Source organism: Podarcis erhardii (assembly GCF_964252035.2).
Source record: "Podarcis erhardii genome assembly, chromosome: 2".
Taxonomy (NCBI): domain Eukaryota; kingdom Metazoa; phylum Chordata; class Lepidosauria; order Squamata; family Lacertidae; genus Podarcis; species Podarcis erhardii.
In genome coordinates this window covers 77,300,680-77,317,681 of record NC_138498.1, presented here as the reverse complement: position 1 = coordinate 77,317,681, position 17,002 = coordinate 77,300,680, and the positions used below count along the sequence as shown (strand labels likewise).

Below are 17,002 nucleotides of genomic sequence, written 5' to 3'. Positions count from 1 at the left end.
CCAATGTTGTTCTAGTCCTGCCAGGCCCAAGGAAATCATTGGATTTTGTAACTCCTTGAGCAACCATGATGGGCTAAAAAGGAAGAACAGCGGTAGAAATGTTCATACCCTGTGCAACCTCTTGAGGGTGGCAGAGGATCAAAGTGACTTCTTTTGCTGAAGCAAAGTGTCTGCCAGTGCACTTTCGGGTAACAAGAACACTTTGATAACAGGCTGAGGAACACCTGTGGTATAGAAAATGAATTTTCAGCAACGCTTATGAAGCAGAAGCTTCTGAGTTTGTGTCCAGATGACCACAACACATAAAAGGGCGCATAAGGTGGTTAAGAGTCCCTATCAGCTGGCCTCTCACCACATCCCATGGCCAGTCACCCATCCATCAATGTCCATGCACACATCAGAAGGGCATCTACGCTCATTTATGTGCAACCTTGAAAAGTACTTTATATTGACTTACATCATCATTCCACCTAGCTCAGCTTTCTCTACAATGACTGGCAGCAGCTCTCCAGGTCTTCACACATTGCCAGCCCAACTTGGAGATGTTGAGGACTGAATTTGGGACCCTCTGCATGAAAAGCAAATGCTCTACCACTAAGCTGTGGCCCTTTGCATATTCCCCCTTGCATGGAAGAATGCTCATGTGAGTATGTACACAGAACCTCTTCTCACACATGTCTGACTTGGGCGAGGCAAAGAAGCTCACACTCTTCCCCTGGCAGACCTCTGAGATGCCCCCAAACTTTTTCTGAGGGTTGGGGAACCTCCCATTCCATCTGGGAAGATTTCCCCACCCTCAGCTCCCATGCCACAACTCACTCCATTCCATAGGCTATCCCAAGAGGCTCTTCAGGGGACTTAGAAGGCTGCTGAAGGAGGAGCAGGGAAGTCACCTTCCATTCTCACATCTCTGGATCCAAGCTAACGTCATCCAATTTAAAGTTAATGTTTACTATATATTGCATCATCATCATCATCATCATCATCATCATCATATTGAAGAATAATAATATTAATATTCACCCATTTCCTTACCTCCATCTTCTAGAAAATATTGTACAGCCATCAATACTTTCCCTTGAGGTTGCAAGTCAAGCTAAGAAGAACAAAATCAACAAATTACCTTCCAGTTACACTAAAATTCCTACAAACATCTTGTTCTACATTCTGAAAATATCACATGCAGAGGGGCAAGTCACAGTTGAAGACTACTTTCCTTCTCTCTCACATCTATTTCACAATGACAACAATGTTGATACTGTTAGTTTCTTAATTATTACGGAGTCACCCCACATTTCATTTATCGTCAGCTGAATGTAAACAATAAAACCATACAAGGATTGTCTGGCTGTATGGAAGTTCCACATCATTTGCATTAACCCAAATACCACCGATTCCCACATTTTCCCACTGAGCGCCTCTCTAAATAAGCAGAACATCATTTGAGCTTTGCCCCGATTTATAGACTACCAGGTTACAACGCCACCCACTGCTGGCAAATTCACTTTGGGGTAAATTATCAGCCTCAGATCCACTAGCTCACCAGCACTTCATCCGACAGATTAAAATCCTGAGGGCACACGTCACAACTGCAAGGCCCATCAGTTTATCACAAATTAGCCTAATCTTTTCTCTATCCCCGTCAGGGATACAGAACAAGGTTGTGGAAACAAAACAAATTCCTTCCAGTAGCACCTTAAAGACCAACTAAGTCAGTTCTTGGTATGAGCTTTCGTGTGCATGCACACTTCTTCAGATACACGTGTATCTTCACGTGTATCTGAAGAAGTGTGCATGCACACGAAAGCTCATACCAAGAACTGACTTAGTTGGTCTTTAAGGTGCTACTGGAAGGAATTTGTTTTGTTTTGACTATGGCAGACCAACACGGCTACCTATCTGTAACTGGAAGGTTGTGGAAATAAGACACAGTAATGACATCAAGGACATGAGGCACGTTGAAGCACACATTATGTTCCTTTTCTAAGGAACTAGACAAGGAGCATTCCCATTTTTTGAGAACATGAAGTTCTGCTGAGAATAATCTTAACAAGTGAAAAATTCATATGCTATGAGCATGTGGTCCTCTAGAGATCTGGTCCTAAGCTGTATAGACCTAGGGTAACACAGTAGAAAATAATTAATCACATGGTGTCATACTCACCCAGAATTCTGCTTTCCCATTGCCTTTCTTACATCTTTCAGCCAAAACAGATACACCCACAGTCACCTCAGATAATGGGTCTTCTGCTGCTTTCATGAGAACAATCTGAATGACGCGGCCCTCATAAATGTGGGCATCAAATGAAGATTTCCAGTCTGGGTACATAGTGGGTTTCTTTTGAATCAAGGTTTTGCCTCTGTCTGGAAATGTCACAGAAAAGGTATAAATGAAGAGCTGCCAGGAAAACACTAAATTTCACAATCACAACCAACAGATGATTTTAATTTTATTAGAACTATAGCCAGGAAATAATCTCAACAATGTTAAGATAACAAGGAAGGATATTTTCCAAACACATCAACTGCAATAACAGCCAATGAACATTGAATAAGTCTTATTTTAGTCATTGTTTAGAGTCCCTTATCCCTAGGGTCCCCAGCCCATTGCCCCAATGGAGAACCCTGGCCCTTCTCATTGTTTAAAAAGTTTATTTTCCTTTATTGTGCTTTGGGTGGCACTGAGCTCCTAGGAAAACCAAGTACAGGCCTCCAACCACATCACCCCTCTTCCCTTCCCCTTCCCCAGAATGACACTGGGACCCATGTGGGATGTTTCTCTTGTATGTGTTGATGGATTTTGCCTTCAACATGTGTGTTGCTTTTTGGGGTACATAGGTGGGTCTCACTTGTTTGACTTCTTCAGTAGAGTTTGCCTGTTTTTTGTGCCTTAAGGTCGTGAGTGGATTTCCCCTGATTTTCCCAATGCCCCCACAGCTTTTCCAGATTTGGGGAATTGCCAAAATTGTTTAGCTGCTTTGGGGGGTGGATGTGTGTTACTTCTCTGAAATGGGTTATGTGGTTGTGCTTTGGGGCATGGGAAATGTCTGTTTTGAAAGTTGGGATTCAGAGCCAACTTCTCTCTTATAGGCATGCTCTCCCTCTCTCTTTTGCAAAGTTATGATCCCTTGGGCAGCTTTTCTGTGACTAGATAGATGCCCAAGGGTAGCCATTTTATAGTGGTGCCCACAAGAGTTTCTCAGATTTCCAAATGTGGCCTAATATCCAGGCCCAATTTTGGCAACTGTGTTAGTTGAGCCATGATAAATAGCTGAATCTCTGTAAACTGTATGGAGAGTGATCGGTTCCTTAATATTCTGACATAGGATTTAAGTTCAGAGTTAAGTTTATGTTTATCCAACAGCTGTTTTGTTTGATGCACGTCTCTCAGTATGATGGACTGTCCAAACAGTAGTAAAGAATAGCACCTCAGTTTGGCTTTATTAGGTAAGGACTGCCAAAACCAACATTATAAATTAGGTATTTGACAAGCAGGCTGATGTTAGCTTGCCAAATGTTCACAAATAGCCACCTGAGGATATTCTGCATTCTGCAGACTTCTGCTTTATCTCCTCTGCTTCTGCCAAAAAGCTTTTACCTGGTCTCAGAGATCCTTTCTAGTAACAGCTACTCAGAGCAGATGTTTTCAATTAATGAAAAGTGAATTCCAGAGCTCCCAACCTCCACCCTTTCTGCAATTTTGTTGTGGCAACTTCTATAACAATGTCCTCAAAGGCAGATCGGCAGCCCATGAATTTCCAGATAAAGATAAATGCTGCTCTAGTATCCCCTCCAGCATCTGTTACATTTTTTCTTGAAGATTTTAAAGGAACCCTATCCATTTCTCGTGGTGATCTAACACATGCTTGACTGTGTTGGCCTAAAAGGAGGAAATCCAACTATGCAGCAATCAGCCTGGGCCTAAGAAAATATTTCCCTCATTTTACATTTTGCCAGAAAATGTTCACTTGAGTGACGTTTGGGTGTACCAATTTTACTGGTACATGGACCCGAATTAGAAAATGTTAATTATGAGACAGAGGGCAAATGATTTTTTTTTTTTGTTCAACTTCAACATGCTCTCCCACAATGTTTACACTGACATAAAAGTGTATATGTACCACTTATGAACAGATAAAATATTAAAGATTTTCAGTTTATCCATTTTGCTGAACAATTTGTGTACCCAAAAGTATTCAAAATAAACCAGAGCAATACTTTTAAATCTTCATTCACAGTATGGATATGCATTTGTTCCATAATAAATGAAACAAACAAACAAACAAAAAGGGTCCATTCATTTCTTTCCAAAAAGGATCCATGGAACAAATAGAATGGAAATGAACAAGCTTTTCTAGTTCTAATAGTAACAGCTATTAGCTTAAAGTTAGAGGGAAAGAAAGCACTTATTATGTAACTATTTTTAGTCCAAGCCCTGGGTGACAATTGGTTTTCATGCAGTGCAAAAGAAAAGGCCTCAAGAATATTTTTAAGGGTCTAAAGTTCAGCAAGGAAGGCCAGCAATACTCCTGAGCCTTCTAAGAAAGGAGTCACACAGGGCCAGGGTTTATCCATAGAAGCTCTAGGGAACCTCCTTATCCTGATATAAGGCCATCCAAGATACTGTTTCCTAAGATGCAGGCATATCTTGTTTCCCTGACCTCTTTAGCCAAAGGTGTGACTTTTTTTCTTTTTTTAGTTGGAAAGCCTTCCTCCCAGATGCTGAGAGTTTTCAGTGCAAAACACATATATACACACAACACAACACACACACGGAAGTACTGTATCAACATGTAAAACCTTCATGTCAAAGAGAACAATAACTACCAGACTTTTAGAAGACATCTGAGGGCAGTCCTGTTTAGGGAAGCTTTTAATGTTTGATGTATTACGGTATTTTAATATTTTGTTGGAAGCCGCCCAGAGTGGCTGGGGAAGCCCAGCCAGATGGGTGGGGTATAAATAAATTATTATTATTATTATTATTATTATTATTATTATTATTATTATTATTTTATTATCATCTCTTCCTGATACATTGCCTATGATCAGATGACTTAAATCCAAATGATGCTGTACACAAATAGCCATATTCTTCACTCTTTCCCTGTCATTGGGATTAAACTGGCCTATGCCACATACATTAGACTAGAAACTGCATCCTTTGACACCTTAAGGTTGTAATTGTATACACATTTACTTTGGAGTACATCGCTACCGACTCAGTGAGATTTCCTTTCTCATAAACAAGCACACAATTAGACTCTGGTCCTGCCAGACCATATGTGAGGAATTCCAGACCACGAATGGAATCAATTCAACTGATCAATCTTCTTACCTGTAGTCAAGGCCTCTTTCATTTTTATTGCACAGAATGGCTGTAGTTGCTCCCCTTGATTCGGCATAGGTCCTAGCTCAAAAGAGTTGAATGATATTCGTAAGAAGGGAGCCATTTCTCATAGCACAATTGTAAACCTACACAGGGGGGAAAAACAAACAAAAAAGTTAAGGCTAGAGTTAAAAATTGGGCTGTGTGGAGAAAATAAGACGAAGAAAGGACTCAGTAAACCTTGCTTGAAATCAGCTCCTGCTGTGCTCTGAGACCCATCTGCTGAGTTGGCTAAATTTATAGGAAAAAGATTAGATGCTTCTTTCTTTCTGGTAAAGTTATAATAAATCCAATTCAGAGGAAATCTGAATCCAGACATTCTAGTTCACATATAGCTTTTTAAAACCAAACCCCAAAATGCATCATGTTCTTGTGTGCATATTGTCTCAGATCCTAAGAACTAAGTGTCTTGCTCTTCTCATGGAATAGAGGTTTTCACACTTTCTGTACCCCAAAACCCAGATCTATAAGGTCTGAGGACCCAGGGAAATGGTGTGAGATATGGCATAAGAGAGGCTGCAGATGGGCGAAAGATTTGAAAACTGCAGGAACGCCTTCCTTGGATGAGCAGTGCACACTTTTTGGAACCAAACATATCTTTGGCTAGTGGGCATAATTAACCTTTCTAACTGACACATCATACATCATCTTCATTTTTCTTATCCTGCTGCTGGAAACTTATTGCTCTAGATCAGTGTTTCCCAACCTTGTGCCTCCAGCTGTTTTTGAACTACAACTCCCATCATCCCTGACTAGCAAGACCAGTGGCAAGGGATGATGGGAATTGTAGTCCAAAAACAGCTGGAGGCACAAGGTTGGGAAACACTGCTCTAGATCACTGTCCATCTTGATAAGACACTTAAGCCCCACCAGTATTTAGCTAATGACAAATTTATTAACAGAAAGCAAACATGTGTTTGGCTCCCTGCAGTTCTGTCATTGTGTTTAAGGCTGACACGAGCACCAAAAAGAAGTCATCAGTAGAATGTTTCATTCTTCTCTGGACTAAATGAGAGCACAAATGTTGTTCATTTGTTTGCTTCATCTTACTTTAAATAAATCACTACTGTCGCCGGAAATCACCCCCCCCCTTGACACGTGTATTGCACAAGCACCACACTCACACATGCATGCACCTCCCCTCCCTGACCCTAGAGATGTCTCTTTAGAGGGCCATCTCTCAGAGCCTTCCGTAAATAAGGAAGCGCTAACCTGACAGCTTTTCGTTTTAGCGCTCCACATCGCCCTATCTTTAACATGAGTAGACCGGGCGACCGAACCCTGGGTCAGCTGCCTGCCGCTTCAACCAATCAGCATTAGCGAACAGCGCCCCTGGTGGCGGCTGCGCTGGTACTGCAGCCGGCATCTGCTGCTTCCCCTGTTTGACAGCCCGCTGATACAACGTTTCCGAATTCAATCAACCATGACTAATCCAATCAAGGCCTTGCTACATTGTTTCCTAAACTTGGGGTTGGTTTGAACTTCAAAGCCTTTGTCGTTTTATATTCACCAAAAATCAGCCGTACATTGGATTTTCATCGGACCACTTTTATTTTACTACATATCTCAAGGACTATCAAAGGGGGGTGGCCTGATGCTGGACAGCCGTAATCCTTCGACCGAGTGGTCACGTACTCAGCGACCCTTCTCAGTTGACGTGACTACCTTGATAGCCATCGTGATGGGCTCAGACAGAAGGCTATCAAGACACAATAAGCTGCACCCTTTAGTGTATTCCACATGGACTCTCACAAAGGACACTGACCGGATTCCCCTCAGGGGGCAGGAAACTTCGCCCTTCTCCTTTGTTCTTGAAAGATGACTCATGTGGGGAGGGAGAGGAGGCTCTGGCCAGGTGTCAGGACACTCAGATTACCTGGGTAGCCCCTCCTCGACTCCTCCTAATTTTAATGTAATCATGATGTAAATATGATGTAATTCCGAGGGTGTAGCTTAGGGGATTAGCAACTAATAAAAGTTAGGGTCTTCCTTTGTTCGGGGCTTCCATCTTGCTTCACCTCGTGGGCGGTGGGAGTCCTGTCGCGACAGTCTTTTCCTTTAAATAAAGACCGAGCCTACTGGCTGCTGTTTTGCTCTGAATTGCTCTGGTTGGTGTCTTCATTTGTCCAAGAGAGCCCTCGGATTCTCCGGTAACACTACCCCTACTTTGTCTAGACGGCTTGGTATCAAGATTTTAATGTTATAAGTCTTCTCATTCAAAACACTAATATCTCACCCAACCCCCAAATTGAAATCAAGGTGGCTTACATAAAAGCATATCATAGAATAAATAAATACAGTACAAAATTATAAGCAAATCATGCATACTTAAATATAAACATTAAAGTTAAAATGCTTCCAATTTGACATATTAGCTATACATCTTTTAAAGCAACACTAGATGACAAATATTTCAGACCTAAGAGAAAACTCTGCTTTAGAAAGCCTGTGGTCCAATATTACTATAAAAGAAAAACAAAATCTGTGATGAAAGATAAACTAAAAAGAAGTCTGTTAGATGTTTACAAATAGACATGAGGTCATCCTTACATTTTCTAACATATCACAAGACATTCAGTCTGCACATTCTCAGTACAAGCTTCAAGCATTACAGCCAGAAACTATGATCTAAACCTCAAAATATGTGAAGCTTGATTGAATCATCATTCATGTGCACGGGAAAACTTTCACACAGATAAACTTCTGTTATCTATTTGCCTGCATAATTAAGAAGTCCAGTATTTCACTTGTGAAATATGCATGAAGTACAAAAGCATCTGGTTTTAGTACTTTCCCCTGCCACCTAGTAGTTTCAGTCTTCTTCTTTTTTTTAAAAAAAAAAAAAACTACTACTCCAACCCACAAATCAGATCAGGTTCTATCCTGTCTTTCTTCTTTCCCCAATTTGCTTGCTTAAATCATTTGGAATTATTTGTATCCCATTTCCTACTGTCTGCTTGTTCTCTCAATTACATGCATATTATTATAAAAATATTTTCAGATCTGATATGTATTTTGGCATGAGATTGCAGGGCAAACACACATCTTTGTTTCCTCAATTAAAAGACAAAAATGAATTCACAATTGTAATCCCCATTATATCTATACAGTATATCTATATATATTTAATTTCTCCATTGCTTTTAGTAACACTCTTCACCTGTCCTGCATTAGCAACCACACAAATATAACCTTTCCTATTTCCTTACACTGAAGTCAATCTTAATCACAGAGCAATTCTGTTCCACAGGTAGATTTCCACATGAGATCTGCAAAAAACTTGCTTGTCAGTGGCTCATCCTGGCAAATCAGTAGGTGGCGCTCTTTCCACTGTATCAGTAATTGATCTCCAGAAACCATACTACAACACGAATTGTTGCAAAGTGTCCCTTCTGTCTTAAATTTGCTTAAAACCATTTTTTTAAATGCACAGTACACTCTTGCATACTGTTTTGTTAGACCAAAGAAGGGTTTCATTTGCTATTATTAAAAATGTCGTATTTTAATGTTGTATTTTAACATAACCATAAATAACTGGTGTATAATTTCAAATAAGCACCACTTATTATGTTATAACCTAAACTGAGAAATACACCCTGATTACTATAAGCAAAGCCAACCATAAGATACACAATGATGCCACAAATTCCTTGCCACCATTTGCCACCTCACAGAATGGCTGGTGTGAATAAATGAAGGAGGTCCAGCCTTCAATTCTTCCATTCTTTTTTCATTTTTTTAAAAAATGTTTTTATTAAAGATTTTCTTGGGTTATTCTTCCAGTCTTGATTAGTCAGACCACCACCATCCCATCCTTTGGTCATTCCAGTCATTGGCACAGGTATGCCACCTTCCAGATTCTTCCAGTTCCACTTTGCAGAAAGTCCCCCTTTCTTTTTGTTTCACTCCAGACTATGTTATGAATGGAGCAGATTTCAAAGCGAAATGGAAGTGAGAAGAACATGCATTTTGCAGTAATAACATAACACTGGATAGCTCAGTTGGTTGGAGCGTGGTGCTGATAACGCCAAGGTTGCAGGTTTGATCCCTGTATGGGACAGCTGCACATTCCTGCCTTGCAGGGGGTTTGGACTACATGATCCTCAGGGTCCCTTCCAGCTCTATGATTCTAACCTTTGCCAGAGGCCTATTATCCCTTGCTGCCATGAGTTAAGACAGTATCAGTGATGGGCAGTGCTTTTTCTGGGGGCGCTCAAGGGTAAAAGTATGGCACTTGTTGTAACAACAATTTCACGATGAGTACTGGCATCTCTTCTTTCTAGAAGAACAGCACAGGTGATGGGGAGGGCCAGAAACAAAGCCAGGAAAAGGCCTTTCTCACTGGCAGCTCATCTTTCAGAGGCACTTCTTGGTGTTGCCAGTACATCTCCTAGCTGTGTATTTGACTATGTGAGTTTAGATCCCCCGCTGTCAGGGAACTGCCATGAGAGCTAGAGGCGGAGGGAAGGCTCCAGAGGGATGCCGGAGAGGGTCCCAGTAGGGAGAGAGGCAGCCCATCTGCTGGGGAAGGAAATCAGCGTAACACCAGTGGAGAAAGGGGGCAGATGGGGGATTCGGAGAGGAAGCTCCAAGACTCTTCACCAGAAACCAGCGGGGAGAGCACGGGCACTCCGCTGCCCACTCCCTCCCTGCGCAGAAGACTTCCACGCAGGGAGAGTAGGAGGAGACTTGGCGTCAAACAACTCCTTTGCTGGAAGAGATTCAAAAAACGCCCACTGACGGATTCTGCTAGCGACTGATACAGCCACGAAGTGAAGGGCTGTCCAGACAGAAAGGGTTCAGCCAGGTAACCAAGACAAGAGTGGCGGCAACTTACGCACAAGCAACCCCTAGAACCATTACACCCACCACCAATTATTTCTATTTATCCCAAACATATATGTGAAAGACACAGTTTCTAGAGTATGAATCAGATCCTTTTAAACAGTTCAAACTGAAGGTCTTTTTCTGAATCATATTCTCTAAACAGTTACAAACCTTGAATTAATATAGTACATATTCCTGAACTGACATTCTCAGATAATATGCTTTGCTTGCTACTGAGTAGGGAACGAACTATTATAAACCCTTTCATTCCAAGGTACATATCCTTCTTTGAAAATGGAAGCTCTTACAGCAGGCTATAAAACTGAAGATAAATGAAATATTATTTTAAAGAGGAAGAGATTGTAATGTGGATCAAATGCTTTTTATTTTTGCTGTGGTGAGCATTTTCCTAGTAAACTAATGTTCATCATTGCCAACATGATTATTCGACTACCATTTAGGGGGAGAAGTCAGCATTTCCTATCTACTCCTTGAGCTGATATTTGCATAAGTTTTTTGTACCGTATACAGATACACCCACTGCAAGCAAGTGGTGTTTAGCAAGGATCCTAAAATACATTTAAGAGCCAACAGGCTTTCCACAAATTTTATTCAAGATATCATTGACTGTTAAGAACAGGAAAAGAAGAATTCAGGTTTGATAGTTTCCAATTACTTGGTGACTCGCTGGCCTGGTTCACACATAATCATGATTCAGTGTGCACAAATGGGTGCCAAAACTTAAGATCACACCTGCTGCATTATTTCCCCAGTCCTGTTGCTGGGCTCAGTACAGTGGTACCTCTAGTTATGGACTCGATCCATTCTAGGGTGCTGTTCACACCCTAAAAAGTCCGCAACTATAGTGCCACTTCTGCACACACACACAGCATGATAGAGCGCTTCTGCACACGTGCAAGATGCGCAGAGCGCTCCTGTGCATGCACGCATGACGAAACCTGGAAGTATACACTTCCGGGTTTGCCGCATTCGTATCCTGAAAAAACGCAGGCGGAGACTGACGTAACAAGAGGTACAGCTGTAATACATCTGAACCAAGGCTGTGGTTTTTCTTGTCCAGACAAATCTCAAGCTGTAAGCAATATTTGTTTTCTGCAGCTGCTGCAGTAGCAGATGAGGAACACAGTAGATACAAACTTCACCTTGGGAATCCACATTTACTCATTTATGCTGTTCCATGTTTGAGCATTGTGCATGAACTGGACCAATATCTCCCATTTTTAAAACAAAGTACTGCTAGACTGACAAAAGCTGAGCGGAAACGGTTTGCTTTCCTATATTTCAGAGGTCTCTACAGCAGCTCTCATAGCACTCCAAGGAACATAACAGCTGCTAACAAAACAATGTTTACTGGAATGAAACATAGTGCTTTATCTGTTAAAAAAACAAAACAAAAACAAAATGTTAATATATTTTGTTTGTGATAGCTTTAAGGTGGGAGGATAAGCTACTTACAAAATGTAGAAACAATATTTCAGTAATCTATGAGAAATAAAAGTAAAGATTTAGTCACAATATTTCAGTGCATTGTGGAAAATATATTGGCCTGGTTCACAAATCACATTAAATGGCCATTAAAAATAAGCTATGCTTTAATGAGAAGCAGCAGAACATAGTACACCTGGGGCAGGGGGGAAGCTCAGAGACCAAGGGTGGCAGCTGCAGTTGCCCAGAGGACTCCTAAGGAGAGGGGAGAGGAGAGGAGGCTGAGGGAATACTTCACAAGGGAGGGTGTTCAAAAAAGGGTGAGAGGCTGCCAGCTCTGCAGGCAAGGGGTGACCTAACTGGGCTCCTGAGTCCCACAGAAAGAATGTAGTTGGTCAAGGGAGCCATGGACCCAAAAAGGTTGATAACCTCTCAGTCAAAAAAGAAATATGAATTTATGCTATAAAAAAAACTTAAGGAACTACAGTGGCACCTCGGGTTACAGATGCTTCAAGGTTACAGACTCTGCTAACCCAGAAACAGTACCTCAGGTTAAGAACTTTGCTTCAGGATGAGAACAGAAATTGCGCGGCGCAGCAGCGGGAGGCCCCATTAGCTAAGGTTAAAAACAGTTTCAGGTTAATAACAGACCTCAGGAACAAATTAAGTTCTTAACCCGAGGTACCACTGTATACTGGAACCTTCTTATCTGGCCAAAAGACCCCCAGAAGCCACTCTATACACATGCATAAAGCTTGGAAGGTACAGACATCAGTTTTCAAAGTGAGAATCTCTTGCAATTCTCAAGGCAAAAATGGATTTGAAAGTGTTACCAAGGCCCAAGTTTGACCTCCCTGCTACCTTGTCAGGCAATCCCCAACCCTGTCTTCAAAAATAAGAAAAAGAAAAAAGCAAGCTCTTACTGAGACTAGACATTTTGTTTTATATATAAACAGTCATTTATATACTTGCTGGTTACATAAAATATGTATTTAAATAAAATATGTATTTCCATTTCACAAGTTAGCCACTTATACTTCTGGATCAATATTTATATATCTTCTTTTCCTGTTTATTTGTTTTTCTCCTGTATCAGTGTAAGCTATGTTTCTACCAATATACAAGTAGTTAAAAGGTTGCTATTTGCTATAGATGCTTTTGTGTAAATGAGATAATAAACATACTAGAACCACAACTTATTATGCAAAGCTTTGGTGTTTGGAAAGGGTTGGGATTAAAAGATCAGTAGCAGGCTTTGATTAGCAAATTATACTGTAATCAGTGTTTGAAACTTCTAGGTGCATTTTGCGAGAGGGAATTTCATTAGTGTGAGCAGTTTCTGAGCTCAGGGCACAGTACTGAGCCTAAGATTTCAAATTAAAACTGCAGAGTGGAAGGAAAGGAGGACCTTTTTCTGCCTCCTCACTTCCAGCTACTCTCTGAAGGCTGGAGAAAAGACCCTATTAAGAATATTAGGGGTGTGGGCAGGGGAAGGACTAGACCATGTGAAAAATGAACATATTTTAGCTGTAGTTCATTTTCAACTTTGTGTTCTTCTTATAAAAAAGTGCGCCTAGACATTCCGTTGTGCTCATAACCTAGGTTTAAGGTGCCATTTAGCTCCTTAGCTTTCATGTCTCAATTTGCAACACTGGCTGTGATGTACAAATCTTGTCCCCCCCAAGCATTTGTTTTAAAAGGCGGAATGAAATGTACCTTAAAAAGCATATTTAGCTCCTTTTTAGAAGAGTGTTCTGAATTGAGTGATACAATTAAATGTGTAAAAAAATCATAACTAGGGACATTGTTGCAAACTGGAATGTTAATAATCTCACAATTTGTTCTACCAGGAGGGCAACAACAGTGACATTTTGTTCTCTATTCTGAAGACAAGTGAAATTGTTTTTTCTTTGGCAAATTAATCACCCAGCTTTTGTCATATTAAAACTGCAGCCTTACATTAAAAACAACAACCTTCCTCTAACAGTGTGAGTAGAAATACAATTTTATTCCTATTCTTTATACCAAGGTTCTATCCATTTTTTCCAGCACTGCCTGACAGGTCTCCCCTCTCAGTATGCTACACACTTGAAAGCTGCATAGCCACACAATGTAAAATTTATTGGCTAGTTCAAAAAAGATGAAATGTAGCTGGGTGCGTGCTAGGAAATCAGGGCACACCCAACATTGAAACTACTGTAAATTCAGTACCTCCAAATCAACAGAACTAAGCAGAAGGACCAGTTCTTCATGTTGTTTTTATGGATTCCTACCCGTGGTGAATAATAGTGGGTTCAAAACATGCAGAAATAGCATGTGGGTACGTTTCCCCCCTAGATTTGTCCTTAGCACGGGGCTGCTGATGCAATACAACACATCTAGAGAGTTATGCAGTTAATTCAGTTGAATTGTATGGTTTGTTTTGGCATTTTTCTGTTTGCAGTGTGTAAATCCATAGTGACAAATGTAACATTTGTAAGCTTCTTTACATAATATTTGTGTTTTAGCTCATATTATTTGAACTCCAATTAACATTAAACCATTTATTCGTTAACCAGCTTGATCTTCCCTACAAATATAATCAATGTGATTCATGTAACAGTTTTGCAACATCAAGAATTGATCTGTTACTTCATGACAACTGTTCTCACTAAAACATGAATCAAAACCAAAATTCCACTTACAGCAATATACACAATGAGCTAATGTTTCATGGGCAAGTGTCAAACTTACAGTAATTTTGACTGGAAATATGGAAAAAAGGTTTTCTGGCATATGTCCTGTGACCAATGCATGCACACGGAAGCTCATACCTAGAACTAACTTAGTTGGTCTTTAAGGTGCTACTGGAAGAATTTTTTTTTATTTTGTCTTGACTATGGCAGACCAACACGGCTACCTATCTGTAACAACAACAATTTTATTATTTATATGCCACCAAACTGACTGGTTTGCCCAGGACACTCTGGGTGGCTTCCAGCAAAATATAAAAACACAATAAATAACAAGAACAGAACAGCTTATTTGATGAGAAAAATTATTCTCCATTCCTACATGTCCCAAGACTTTGGCCACCTCATGAGAAGAGAAGACTCCCTGGAAAAGACCCTGATGTTGGGCAAGATGGAATGTACTTCATCTATTTATGAATCCCTCTTTCCTCTCATTAAAGTACTTCAACTCCCAAGATGTGTAAAACAACTTAAAGATTCTTTATGTTAAGAATAATGAATGCTTGTAGAAAGTGTTAGTGGTTTTGCTTTTTGCTTTTGCATAGGCAGCCTTTAGCCTTCTACCATTTACAGTTATGCTCCGCGGTACTTTCCGTCTGAATGCCAACTTCCTTCACAAGTCTAACTTCAATGCTTAACATAATTGAAATAATGGATTAACTACAGGGATTCTGCTGCACCAATAGTTCACAAATGTTAAGGAGTCCCAAACAGCTAATGGAGCAATTTCCATTTATATTTTGCTTTCCAACATCCTCCTCCCCGCTCTCGAAGACCAAATGGAAATTTCACAGACCAAAGAGTTGGATTTAGCTCTTTTCAGATAAATTGTTTTGAACAATCCATAAACAGTACATTTCCATTATAACATGACTTTTTAATATAATACAAAATCTACAGTGGAAAAGTTACTCGTCTCCAGGGGATTATGCTCAACAGAAAGAAAATGTAAGTGTGAATAATGAGCATCTGGACCATATACACATAATTTAGTGCATGGGTGGGGGAGGGGGGTGAACGTAGAAATAAACCAATTCTTTATCAATTTTTGGGATCAAGCTAGATCGTTTTTCTCCCAGCTATACACCAAAAAACTGTGAAAGCAAACCAAAGAGTATAAGGTGCCTTAATTCAAGGATTAAATCTATTACTCTGAACCTGAATCTCTATTTTAGCTTCCTCTCATAGGCAAGATTTCTTTTGAACAAGCACTGACTGTACTAGATGTTGCCCAGAACAAAGAAATGATTGCAGTTCCTGTTCAGAGGATTTATAATCAATCAGAAAAAAGAAAAATAAGGTAAGATACTTGGATGTAAGCAAACTATTTAAGATTTGTGAACTTGTCACAATGACTGCAGAGTGATCAGTTGATATACTGTAAACCGATTTTTATTTCTTTTTAAAGCAGAAATTCAAGAATTAATTATTTGACAAAACAATTCTGGAACATGTATGAGAAACCAGAATGAGATAAGCTTTCAGGGCTAAATTAGATATATTATTTGTCTGAATGCAATCAGGATGTGTGTTACATAAACAGAAGGCCAAGGGAAGTCTCAGCAGCCCTGGAACAGTGGGGTCTATAGAGGGGGGAGTTTAAGTATCACTCTGCCAGGTACGGGGACGGACGGACTGATATTTGAAGTTACCATTTTGATTTCAATGAAAGTGTCCAATGGGGGTTTCTCTTAGAAGTCACGTAGGAAGATAAAAACACAAGTGATCCCTCCTGTATTAGAATAAAGACCCATCCAAGTCCAGCATCAAAATTCTCAACTAGATGTCATTGGGAAGGCCAATAGCAGGACATGAATGCACCAACAATCTTTTCCCCTTCAGAGACTGGTATTCTGAGGAATGTCACCACTAATCCTGGAGGTTGCATATAATTCTCATGATTAAAGGTAAAGGTACCCCTGCCCGTATGGGCCAGTCGTGTCCGACTCTAGGGTTGTGCGCCCATCTCACTTAAGAGGCCGGGGGCCAGCGCTGTCCGGAGACACTTCCAGGTCATGTGGCCAGCGTGATGAAGCTGCTCTGGCGAGCCAGCACCAGCGCAGCACACGGAAACACCGTTTACCTTCCCGCTATAAAGCGGTACCTATTTATCTACTTGCACTTAAGAGTGCTTTCGAACTGCTAGGTGGGCAGGAGCTGGGACCGAACGACGGGAGCTCACCCCACCACGGGGATTCAAACCGCCGACCATGCAATCGGCAAGCCCTAGGCACTGAGGTTTTACCCACAGCGCCACCCGTGTCCCCGCTAATTCTCATGATTAGTAGTCATCAATAGCCTTATCTTCCATGAATTCGTCTAATTTTACTTTTAAGCTAAGTTGGTGGCCATCATCCCATCTTGTGGCACTGGCTTCACCAGTGCAACTACATAAGAGAATGAAGGAGTACCTTTTCTCTCACGTTTGTTGTGAATCTCCCATCTTCCCTGAATTACTCTGGGTTCTAGTAACCCTACCCACTCTGTCCACGTTGTGTGTAATTTTATGCATCTCTATCATCTCCCCACTTAAGTGTGTGTGTGTGTGTGTGTGTGTGTGTGTTTCTAATCTGAAAAACCACAAACATTGTAACCTTTCATTATAGGG

General features: G+C 40.7%; 1 protein-coding gene across 2 annotated transcripts in view; it reads right to left on the bottom strand.

The window, feature by feature from the left end:
- Positions 1-17,002, bottom strand: part of PRKCD (protein kinase C delta) — a 58,078-nt gene that overhangs the window by 22,525 nt on the left and 18,551 nt on the right. The window contains exons 2-4 of one of the 2 annotated variants that reach the window (XM_081848051.1): positions 5,339-5,475; positions 2,165-2,364; positions 1,024-1,096 (exon numbers count right to left, since the gene is read on the bottom strand). In XM_081848051.1, coding sequence (XP_081704177.1) covers positions 1,024-1,096; positions 2,165-2,364; positions 5,339-5,453 — 388 coding nt within the window. In that variant the 5' untranslated portion in view covers positions 5,454-5,475. The remainder of the gene's footprint in view (positions 1-1,023; positions 1,097-2,164; positions 2,365-5,338; positions 5,476-17,002) is intronic. The other variant, XM_081848052.1, reaches the window with a different exon arrangement.